This window comes from Malus sylvestris, chromosome 15 (assembly GCF_916048215.2).
Source record: "Malus sylvestris chromosome 15, drMalSylv7.2, whole genome shotgun sequence".
Taxonomy (NCBI): Eukaryota; Viridiplantae; Streptophyta; class Magnoliopsida; order Rosales; family Rosaceae; genus Malus; species Malus sylvestris.
This window is the reverse complement of record NC_062274.1, coordinates 5,659,352-5,671,744: the sequence shown is the minus strand read 5'-3', so window position 1 is coordinate 5,671,744 and position 12,393 is coordinate 5,659,352. Positions and strand designations below refer to the sequence as shown.

General features: G+C 34.8%; 2 protein-coding genes across 2 annotated transcripts; one reads left to right on the top strand and one right to left on the bottom strand.

Annotated features, from left to right (window-relative positions):
• Positions 1 to 1,782: 1,782 nt before the first annotated feature.
• Positions 1,783 to 4,306, top strand: LOC126603193 (thioredoxin-like 4, chloroplastic). The gene is made up of 3 exons (XM_050269958.1): positions 1,783 to 3,182; positions 3,363 to 3,416; positions 4,007 to 4,306. Exons 1-3 carry the CDS (start codon positions 2,625 to 2,627, stop codon positions 4,136 to 4,138), a joined length of 744 nt encoding a protein of 247 aa, XP_050125915.1. The 5' UTR covers positions 1,783 to 2,624; the 3' UTR covers positions 4,139 to 4,306.
• A 2,121-nt stretch (positions 4,307 to 6,427) lies between these two features.
• Positions 6,428 to 10,166, bottom strand: LOC126601417 (abscisic acid 8'-hydroxylase CYP707A1-like). The gene is made up of 8 exons (XM_050268125.1): positions 9,820 to 10,166; positions 9,388 to 9,709; positions 8,960 to 9,109; positions 8,602 to 8,850; positions 8,180 to 8,269; positions 7,985 to 8,063; positions 7,213 to 7,319; positions 6,428 to 6,921 (listed from the first exon to the last, which is right to left on the bottom strand). Exons 1-8 carry the CDS (start codon positions 10,023 to 10,025, stop codon positions 6,688 to 6,690), a joined length of 1,437 nt encoding a protein of 478 aa, XP_050124082.1. The 5' UTR covers positions 10,026 to 10,166; the 3' UTR covers positions 6,428 to 6,687.
• Positions 10,167 to 12,393: the final 2,227 nt, after the last annotated feature.

The following is a 12,393-nucleotide window of genomic DNA, read 5'->3' as shown; positions in this document are numbered from 1 at the left end:
AGGTCTTTTGAGAACTCACTAGTTTCGGATTCCATTGGAACTCCGAAGTTAAGCGAGTTCAGGCGAGAGCAATCCTAGGATGTGTAACCCACTGGGAAGTTTCCGTTTGAATTCTCAAAAACAAAACCTTGAGAGCGTGGTCGGGGCCCAAAACGGACAATATCGTGCTACGGCGGAGCCGGTCTGGGATGTGACAAGAATCTTGGACTAAATTTGGCCCGTAAATGAGTTTTGAGTTTTAACTCATATTTGCCCCAAGGTTGGAATAAGTTTAGAACCTAAAATTTGAGTTTTACTCTAAGGGTTGGAGTAGGTCTAAGACCATCTCCAACCCTGGCCTAAAATCTAAAAATATTCAGCCCAAAAACAGTTTTTCTACTCCAACCCTTATAACCTAAAATTTTAGCCCGGGATTATTAAAGAATGAACTTAGGCTAATTTTTTTCTTAAACTAACTTTTTTTTTTTAAATTATGTAGACTATCGTAATTTAATTTTATGAACATTTTAATTTAAAAATATTTAAAATCCAATAAATATTGAAAAATCACTAAATCGACACATGAAACTCACCAAACTTTCAACTTTCACCAATCGTTCAACTTTCACCAAACTTTCAACTTTCACCAATCTTTCAACTTTCATCAATCATCCTCTATATAAACACATGTTAAATATCAGTTGATCACACAATCTTACAACCTTCAATCATCCTCTATATTCACCAATCTTTCAACTTTGAAAGTGTTTTTGTTTCCTAAAAATCCTCAATATCTCATCAATGGGTGATAAAAGAAGGAGTAGCAAGGCAATGCAGATGGCACAATACCAAACAAGCCTTGACATTGAGGATACATAAATGATCGACACAGAAGCTGAACTTGCAAACTCACTTATGCAATATGAGCACCATGCCGAATCTAACTATCGTGGTTATGTCACGGGGCGTTCATTTGTGCAACGTGATAGAGAAGAATGTCATGACCGAATGATGAAAGATTATTTCATGAAGCGTCCGAGATTTCCTGCTCATGATTTTCGGAGGCGGTTTCGGATGAGGAAAGAGCATTTTGATAGCACCTTGAACGCAGTTGTCAATCATGACCACTACTAGAAATCCATGTCAAACATAAAACAATATCTTTGTCAAAGGTCTAATTACGACCTCTAACATGCTATTTTGCCATCTTGAAAATTTTGAAAATGAGAAGAAATGCTAGAAAGAAAATTTGGAAGAATTGTAGGAAAAAAGTGAGTTTTGTATGGATGTTTGAACAAATACATATATATTTATACAGTTTTTGGGTGAATTTTGAGTTAAATTATTTTTTTAAATTATTTTAGCCGTTGGATTTAAATTTGGACCATTAGATCTTTTTTTTTACCGTTAGATTTGATTATATTCGATCTAAGCTATTGGATTCAATAAATATATAAATATAAAACTAAAAAAAAATTGAACGTGAACCATTGGATTAACCAACGGTCCAATTAAATCCAGTCGTTCGATTAAAAAAAGTAGTCGTTGGGCTACCAACACACACTGATAGCCAGGGGACATGCCCACGTGGCTGGGGTCCGCCTCGGCTTCCGTCTGGCTTGTTGGGCGCTTGGCTGTGGCATCTGGGCTTCACAACCCGTGTTTCACTTGCACCCGGTGGGGCCCACTCTAATTTGCAGTATTTGGCCCTGGGATGAGTTTTAGGTTTTAGGTTTTGTTTAGGCCATGGGTTGGGTTGAATTTTTTTTTTTGGGGGGGGGGGATGAGAATTATAGGTTTTAGCCCAGGGTTTGAGTGGGTCTAATGAAGGGTTGGGCTAAAAAAATTTAGGACCCACCTGACCAAAATATAGCCAAATGGCCACATGGCTGGGCAAACATAGCCAGCCAGCTAGCCCTGAAAGTTGGGCCTAGTTGTGCTGCTAGCTGGCGTCATGTAACCTCTTCATTTTTTTTAAAGACGAAATTTAAAAAAGAATATTAAAAAATTCTAATTTTTCCTATAAATACCTAAGCTATTTCTACACTATTTTCACATCGTTTTCACCTTTCCATACTATCTTATCTTATTTTTATGTATAAGTTGTTAACATGTAAGTAAAATTAAATATTTAATAACATAAAACTTAAAACAACATTTAGGACAAGTGGGCCTGAAAAGATGTCTGGACACCATATTTTATTATGATGGTTTAATTCAATTAACCGATAAAATTAAAGAATAAACTTAAATTAATAAATTATTGAGGGGCTAAAAAATAGCCCCCTTCGGTTGAAGATTGTATATAGATATGGTCCGGTACTGTTTACTAAAAAATAATTTATTGCAGGGTTATAATCTAGACGGAGGTTAAACGTAGCCATTTTGGTTGGAGATGACATGAGCCTCAAAAAAAGGCTTAGAGGGGCTACATTTGACTACCCTGATATCTTTGCTTAAAAAATAGTCTGATAAACTTTATAGAATTACAGTCTAGACATCGGATAGAAATAAAAAATTTATATAGATCAGACTATTTTTTTACTTGTACTCAAAAGCCAATTCAAGAAAAACATAACCGGGCCAAAAAGTTGCCGTTAGGAAGGCAAATCCGATCTGGTTGGTGATGTCGTGTCACCTTTTCAATGGGTAGAATAATTCAGAATTCAGATATGGCAATTGAGAGCATATCAACCGCCAAGAACTTATCTCCCCCAAAACCCCACTCTTCAATTTTACCGTTTGTTCTAATGCAAAGGCAGACCATTCTATACGGCAGCAAGGCCACAGCCTCTTTCAACTTTGCCACAAATCCAAACACAAAACATGGTTCAACAAGTCCCTTCCAAGTTAAATTTTGTCTCGTGAAAGCAAATTTTCCATCAAACATCATAAAAGGATTGGAAGCTTCGGGATACCGCCACGCATTCGGTCACGTAGAGGTCCGAGTGGCGTCTGGAAACCTAGGAGAATTGGCCGAGGAAGACGACGACGATGTGTGTCCCGTTGAATGTGTTAGAGAGTTTAGTACCGACGCGGAGTTCAGCAAAATTCTGGAAACGGCCAAAGAAACTGGTGCTTTGGTTGTCGTAGATTTTTATCGGATTTCGTGTGGGAGCTGCAAGTACATAGAGCAAGGGTTTTCGAAGCTGTGTAAGGGAGCTGGTGATGGAGAAGCTGCTGTTATCTTCTTGAAGCATAATGTGAGTCTTATTGTTAGGATAATACTGTTTGGGTTAAAATTTGGAGAAATCTTTGCCCGAACAAATACATTCCTCATTCCTTATAGGATCATTTCACCGTGCAAACGTCATTGTGATTTCAACTTTGCTTTATTAGCTCAATATGTAATTCTGGTAAAGGATTTTTACTAATTACTGCAGGTAATTGATGAGTACGACGAACAATCCGAGGTTGCTGATCGACTTAGAATTAAGGTAACTTTCTCTCGATTGATTGATTTCAAAGGAAACATTGCACACTAGTCTTATGTTAGTTTGATTGAGTGCTCACAAACTTGTTATACGCATTTATGTTAAGCTGAATCATGGCACTTGAATTGCAACATGCTCATCGAGTTAACTACTAGGGAAATATACAAAAATAGAAATGTTTACAAACTTTTAATAAAAATTTGAACTGAATTGGCACTAATTAAACAGATCTATCAACATATATAGATTCACTGATACATTTGCAAAAGAACAGAGAAGAAGATGAAAAACTAGAGAGATAATGAAGAATGGTAGAGAGAGAATAAATTGCTATGAGCATTACAATATTTATGCAAAAGTTGCTACACAATCTCCTTAACAAAAAATCTAACTGACTTATCTCAAGCTAACCGTCATAACAACTCACTAACCAATCTAACAACTCTCTCCTTAATCTGGTTACAAATGTCATTCTTACAACCATTGATATTGTCACTCTTATACAATCGGCATACACTAAATTTTTATTTATATAAGGCTTATTATCAATCTATTATCCTCTTAGCTTTATTTTTTTATGAAACGATATGCAGACGGTGCCGCTCTTCCACTTCTATAAAGACGGGATCCTCTTGGAAGCATTTCCAACTAGAGACAAAGAGAGGATCACTGCAGCCATTAGTAAATACACGAGTCCAGCATCTCAAGATACTCGAGCTAGTTAATTAATAAGGCTTTTATCTGTAAATAATGTAAAAGCATTCACTCCACATATACTTGTGATATATTGAACGCTCCAATCATTTCACAATTTTCTTGATTTTCAAACTACAGATGTTGGCTTCATTTGGAAGAGATTCATCACAAGCATGAAACCAAAATTTGGGTGGTAATTTGACAGTCTATGTTTTCGTTTTGCAAGTCCATTCTGCATGGTGTGAGGACATGATTTTTTTTTTTTAATGTATTATACCTTTTTTCTAGAAAAATTGTTTGAATTTATTGTTTACAAACTCGTCACCTCCATCCATTGGAAAGATTCAAGTCAATCTTGTATATTCATAGACATACTTGAACCCTTCAACAAATTATATTGGAGCAGGACTTGAACCCTTCAACAAATTATATTGGAGCAGTATCCAGACATCACTTTGAGTTTGAATTATTTCTAAAGGTTGTACAAAGATGCAAGATATGGAAAACATAATTTTGTGAATAGATTGAGAGTAGTCACATTATGAGCCGTAATTGCAATTATATATATACTCATTACATTGGCTACTCACTATGCAATTCATTACTTAGCATACTGTTAAACAACTAACGACTCTGTTAAATAGCTAATAACTATGTTTCAACAACTAACCCTAACAATGCTAAGATTGCTAACAGTTGCTAGCAGTTTCATCAATTTCTTAATTTTTATAATTAATTTAATTATCACTAAAGGACTATTTTCACTTACGCCGAAGGCCAAAATAAGCGTGAAACGTCATTGTCCACCCTATCGTCTTCATTGCTTTCAGATTTCGTTTCAATCACTGGCCATGGTGGAAGAGAGGAAGAGAAGGTGATGATGTGAAGAGAAGCGCTCGGATATCTAAAGAAAAAAAACAGTGCTGGATCAATTCAAATACTGAATAAGCTTTGTATTAATAATGTGATAAAAGCTCACCCAAAGGGAGAGGGTGAAAAGGTAGAAAGGAACAAAAAATGTGTGGTTACCAACATGAGAAGAGGATGAGTTTTGAGTCCTTGGTGTATGCTGTGGTTAGAATGATCAGAATATTATTAATTACTATTATTTTTTTCTGTTGGATAAGAGAAGCAACTATACAAAATAAGTAGCAGCAAACTGCAGCAACCAAGAACCAAAGTACATCAACAGTAAACACAGCAAGAAAAAAGAAAAGAAAAGAAAAGAACAATCCCAAGAGAAGGCAGTGAAAAAGCACACTAACCACCAAAGGAGACATTTCATTCCCGTGTAATAGAGTCGCTAGCAACAGAATGAGCGATTAAGGGAACTCAAACTTTATATTTCTTAAATTGGTAACCTTGACTTTTTTCTAAATAAAACGACCCAATAGCAATCCCTCCTCCTATAGTGTACGTGTTGCATGTGATGTGTATATATATATAGGGGTGTGCTATATCTACACATCATTTTTTACTTCTTACACATTCCTTGGTAATTTATGTTCTTTGATATCCTTCATTTCATTTAATCCGAAAGCCAAAAATTAAAAAGGTGTGTCAAACTCAAAAGTAAAAATAGATTTGTGGATATCACACCTCTATATATATCCTATATATATTGAGCTCAACCAAATTATGTCACATTCACTCTTGATTAGCAAATTACATATGATTGCAGAATGGATGTGATTCATCTCTCCCTTATTTTTGTTGTTGGATGTGAGTTTAGGGTTCAGTGTTTCTGTTATTCCAACTAAGCATTTGTTAATTAGTAGTGTTGTAACTCAGAGAACCTACGAAGCTATTTTCGGATAAAGTTAGAACATGCGAGAGTATTTAGTACACTTGTTGAATAACAAAGATTGATAATAATATAAGAATCAGAAGCCCGTTTCTTAAAGAACGAACTCGTCAATGGTATCCATACTCATGTCAACAACAACCTAATACACAACATAGTGACCTGTTATCAATACAGGATATGTCATTTGTTAAATGACTGATGTCTTGCATAGAAAATCTCTATGGCTCTATTCGCGATATTCCTATCTATTATTTTGAAGATTACTTATAATTTTTCCAGTTTACTGGATGAAATTTCAATGAATTAGATTCACAAGAACCATAAGACGCTTTTTCAATACAAAGTGAAGCACTTCAGTTTCTGATCACTCCCATAAAAAAGAGAAAATAGAGTAAAAAAATTGAAATGTGCCTTAGAGCATCTCAAAAGTGATATCAAATCTAAAATGATAAATTTACGTTTGAAATGGTCTACGTAGCAATTTGACACCCTATAAATTGTGACTGCACTCTAAATATAATATATTATTTTATTAATTTTAAAAGAAAAACATGACCAACATAAAAAAATATTAAAACAATATTTGAAAACAAATCTTATGGGATGCCAATTTTGACATTGCCCTTAGTGCCTCAAATCCATGAGGATTTGACTACTTAAAGGTTTTCTCCTTCAATTCTTGCAATTTTGTGTCCGCATACAATTTAACTTAACGGTTGGAGATGTTCACAAAGAAACATAAAATAAGAGGATGAGTTAAATTGGGGAGGGTTATGAGAAATCAACTACATCGGCAGATTGTTTCCAAAATTTGGCTGGGAGTCCATGCAGAGGCACAGGGAAGGGGCTATATTGAATCTCACTTTGGGATCCCACTACTTCCCACTTCAACTTGGTGACCAAATGGTGCATCATAACCAGCATTTCCAGCTTTGCAAGCTCGTTTCCGGGGCAGGCATGCACTCCACTTCCAAATGGCATAAATGTATTTGGCTTTGGTGCAACCTAATTAAGCATCAAACACAGTTTAATTAAAACATCAAAATGCATTAGTTGTTAATAATTATAGTACGTTATATCTTATCCTACTTTACATCAACGTACAATAATATATATTTGTTTTTTAAGTGGTTCAGATTCATCTGTTAAACTTTTTATATATAATTTATTGACGCAAATCTCACAGTTAAATTTTACAATAACTCATAAATTCTAAAATTCTTGAGATCTTATAAGTTTAGATATAGAGGGATGGAATGAGCAAGAACAGAAAAAAAGGAACAGTAGTCCCCGTACCTCGAATCTAGAAAGATCGAATTTCTGAGGGTCGGCAAAATATTCAGGATTATGATGAATGTTCCTGAACAAAGGCATCACTTTCCAACCTTTTGGAATCAAGTACCCTGTGACATATTCCACCGTCAATCATGCATACATCTCTAGGTTTATTTTTTATTATAACAACTACATCTCATTTTCTAGTTAGACAACTTAATGCACATATGCTAGAAACGAGAAAATGTTTGACCAAACAAGTAGAAAGTGTGTATGTAGTTATCAATAATTAAATTTTTGTTTTTGTTTCTGTTCTACTAAGGGTGGTGCTATACGCATACATATTTTATCTATCACACAATCCTTTTAATTTTCGACCATCGAATCGAATAAATTGAAGAAGATTGATGGATTAACAAAGATATGTGAGAGGTAAAAAAAAATATGTTAATAGCACTATCCTTCACTAACTTTCGTTCATGACCAATTATTTCGTCTTGGATATATATCTCATAGGAGCAATTTCATTAAAAATTTGGGGACACGATGTTACAATTATGTATGACAAAATGTCTCTTGTGAATGTCATTAAAAAATTAGAGACATGATGGTCACATAGTATAGAATTAATAGACATAATGAATTAAATGTTAATCAATGGAAAAAAATAACCAAAAAATGTGCATAAGTTGATAAGAAGAAAAGAGTGCGAGAATCATAAGAAAAATTTAAATGCCACCTCATATGTGTAACTTATAGAAAATTGTTTATTAATTTATAGTCTTGTAAATACCTTTGTATTCCACATCAACGACAGCCTCTCTAAAGGCAAAAGATATAATAGTTGCCATTCTCAAACTTTCTAAAATAACCTGAGAAAGAAAGAAGACACGTAATTCCCTACAGTTAGCAACAAATTAAGTAAAAATATAATTCCATTTCTTGTATGATTGCATCGTATGAGACAGTGCATGCATATATCTCATACCTTGTGACTAACTGGCATGTTTCTAGTCTGTGCCCAGCTCAATGGTTGCTGGCCTTCTTCATTTGCTTCACGAATTATCTTCTGCTCAGCCTGCAAATTAGGCAAGTATACTTAAATATAAACAAAATTGTCATATCATTTTACAGATAAAGAGACAACAAATGGTGTGAAAGTGAGTTGTTCTAGAAAGAACCACGATGATATGTCATAGCTGTATTTTGGTGTCCATATATATACATAGTTGTAAGCTTATCGTACTTGATTTTTAACTGTTGATGAAGTGTGAGTTTTACAGTAATTAAAAGATTAAACATTGCTTATATGCATGGGTAGTTGTGGAACTTCACAATGATAAAAACAATGAGAAATTGCTCGCATGCGTGAACGAATATATCATTTGTTGAAGTGTCTTTATATAGTACCTTTACAGCCTCTAGAACTTTAGGGTCATCGTGGAGGTACTTGACAATCCAGGTCATTACACTAGCTGTGGTGTCTTGAGCAGCAAAAAGCACACCCAAAATGTTGTCAGCAATTTGGTCATCGGTTAAGACTTCAACCTTTTCATCTTTTGAGTTCAACATGCAACCCAATAGATCTTTTTCGAGTAATCTCTTCTCCTTCCTCTCACATATAATGTCACCCAAAATCATTCTTAGCCTCTTCCTTGCCTACAAATAATCGAAACAATTAGTTTATCAAAAACATTTTTAGATTTCATCAATAATTACATGAAAATTTGACCCCCAAAAAAAAAAGTACATGAATGAAAAAAAATACCAATAAAGCCTTTTTGTATGGTGTGCCGGGAATGTTTGTGGGGAATGAATTGTAGCCTTTGTCCACAATGGTGTAATTCTTTTTGAGCTCTTCTTTGTAATGTGCCTCCAAATTGCCAAAAATTGCAAGTATACCAACCTCGAAAGATAACTACGATGACACAATAAATAAAATAAAATAAAAGTCAGTCAAATAAAAACCATACGAGAAAAGACAAGAAACTTTATCATATGAAATATGAACAGTACTTTTTAGATAACCCATTTGTTTTAACAAAAAGGGCAAAGTCAAAGATCTTTTTATTTAATTGTATATTCTCACGATTACAGAGGTTCGTATGAGACTATTGAAGAATAACTAATATTTCGTAATTCTTTCATACTATTGCTTAAAACAAAATTAATGATTTTAGGGTAGGAAAATCTCACCATCTTCATTTGATGGAAGGTGTCGATGACTTGGCCAGTGGCCCAGGAATCTGTGGCAGAAACAGCTAAGCCTTCAATATGAGGCACCAAATTTCGAATAATGTCAAGTGAGAGAGATCCTTGAACTAATTTCCTCATCCGCATATGGTAATCTCCTTGGTGAAAAAACAGCGCTGACGGACCAATCAAACTCTCTTTGCTTTTGGGATACGTGGGCTTGAACAAGTGAGCTCGAGTCACCAATACAAACTTTGCGGCCTCGGGGCTTGCCAGCATGACACTTGGACATCCCAGGATATGCGTTTTAAAAATCTCTCCGTACCTGAACAAAGTATAGAGCGTAGAAATGTTCAAAGTTCAGGAAAAAAAAAAAAAAAAAAAAAAACAGCCTGATCGACGAGGAAATGGGGGGGCGCAATTTGACCTACGTACCTTTTCTGTTTGGAAGAAAAGAAAGTGTTTGGGTTTTGAGAATAGAGCTGAAGGGTCTCTCCTATATAAGGCCAACCTAATGAACCTGGAGGGAGCTGAGCCCTTTTCTGGGGTACTTGTCCTCCTCTCTTGTCCCTTTTCATGAAAATTACAAATGACAGAAGAGTGAAGAGAAAGATCAAAACGTAGGTCAAAATTGCATCCATCGATCTCTAAACGCTAAACCATAAACCCGATGGCTTTCTCTCAATCTCTTTCTTAGTGAGAATGCTAATTTAGTTGGTGAGGTTTTGTAGTAAAAAAGACGAGTTGTATGCTATGCTAATTTTGAGCCACTGGTAGAGAGGAAGAAGAAGCAGTTTATATAGAGGTAAAAGGTTGCAGGGTTGCAGAAGAGAGTAGAGACAGACAAAATGTAGGGACAAGTGTCGATTGGAGATTTGGTTGCCAGGTGTATTTGGTAAATAAGGTACACAAATTTCCAAGGATTCAAAGTCTCTACATTTAGAACTTGTGCATTTACTTGCATTTCAAAAAATCTAAACCAACCAAACAATCTGATGGCTTAAAGTAAGCCACGTCAAATCCGCTTTTCTTTCATCTCCCTTTCTGTTTTCTTCTCTGTTAACAGGTCTTGATCAATCATCTAGTCCCTCATCTTGTGTTCCATGAGTAACACGATTTTGACTTATTTTTTTTCATCTGATTGTGTTATTTCTCTTTAATACAATACACGTTCCAACCTTAAGGATACACTAAAAAGGACGAGAAATCTTGTGGAATTTTGCTCTCAACATCTTGCATCTTGAGAGAAAGTATGAAAGCTAAAAATAGTCAAGCTCACTTGTTAATATTCTCTTTGCTTTTGTTTTGTAATATAATTTTCCAATTTGTAATTCACAAAGCTATTATCGTCAATTTTGAGAATATTACAAATTTACCCTCTAGGCTGACGTGGTTACTTTGACCTGATGGATCATTCAAGTGGTTTAGATTTTTTAAAATGTAATTTAATACATTCTCTAAATGAAGAGACTCGGGATCCGATTTCTAACCATAGCAACAAGAAATTCATTACTTGTATTCACAATTTTCACCTTGCATGGTAAATTGTTTCGTTGTTCAAACCATTTTTCACCCTTCTACGTTAAATTTTTTTACCCCCATACGAATCCCCTTGGATTTTCTTGGACATGCTTAATCCAGAAAGTAAAAACACTAGCGTTGTAATTACTTTTGGAATTTAAAAATTAGCCTTGTAATATGTTGTTACAAGAAATCTAGGAGGCTCAGTCCAATCTAATCGATATAAATTTTGATTTATTTTTGGGGTTAAACCGAAGTTGAACAAGAGTTTAACAAGTGCCCAACTTTCATTCTAACCCGACAATAAACCCGATTATAAACTTGAATTTAAGCTAGAGTATATGACATTGTACAAGAGATTTCTAAAATTGAGGAAAATAAGCAATACCAACTAAATTGCAAACTTCGTATTATATATAGTCAATTGTTAGTCAAAGCAATGTGCTCTCTTGCACTTAAGTTCGAATTCCTCTAATAATTCAGACAAATTTAGTATAGAATATCACTTGTATCGTTTGGCATGTGAGTATACTGAAAATTGCACCATTTGGCATGTGAGGATATTGAAAATGTATATCAACTCAAAACAACAATGTTTTACATTCCCCCATTCATATTTAGAATTTCAACAATAATCTTAAATGATTAGCAAATAATAGAACTACAAAATACAATGTATTTGAAATAAGTAAATATATTTAATGTAATATTTTGAATTTGAAAAAATTAGGTTGAATCATCAATTAAGATCTTCCATTTTTTTTATTTCTTTCAACACACCATTGTTAACATGATAGTCAAGCACTTTAACCATATTTAGACACTTAAGTGCATTCCTTATCTACTTGAAATACAAAGGGATGCATGCGACCTCAGTCTATATTAACCGCATTGCTGTCTCCTAATCCTAAATTAAAAAGGTAATAAAGTTACAAATATGGTAATAAAAATACTTGGCCAATTAGTACTGTTGATTTACCATCAAAGTTAATTAAAATTTGAACGGTAAGAAATGTGCTCCGTCTAAAATATAAGTGACATGCATGCATGCTTAACTTGGTCTTAACTATTTAGATTTCTTGACATTACTAGAAAAGGAGGCAATCCAAGACAAATTAAACCGATCTTGTTGTCTTTTGATTGCGATTTTCAACAGGGTATTCGAAAATCTTCTAGCTATGTGCTTAACAGTATGAGTATCTATGCAAGGGCGAAGCTACAGAGGCGCAAGGAGGGGTGTCCGCCCCTCCCCTCGTCGGAAATCTAGCCTTGGAGGGATGGTTTCGCCCCTCTGGTCCCGCCGGAAATGATGAAATGCTGTATGTTTCTGGGTTTTCCTTGCTGCTGCGCGCAGGGTTCTAATTTTTTTTTTAAAAACCAGGCCAGAAAGCGAAGGCGTTTTGGTCCTGCTTGAAAAAAATTAAAAAATCCTTCCTTTAGTGGGACGACGTTGTTCTGTTATTGAGTTAAAGAAAAAATAATTATTTA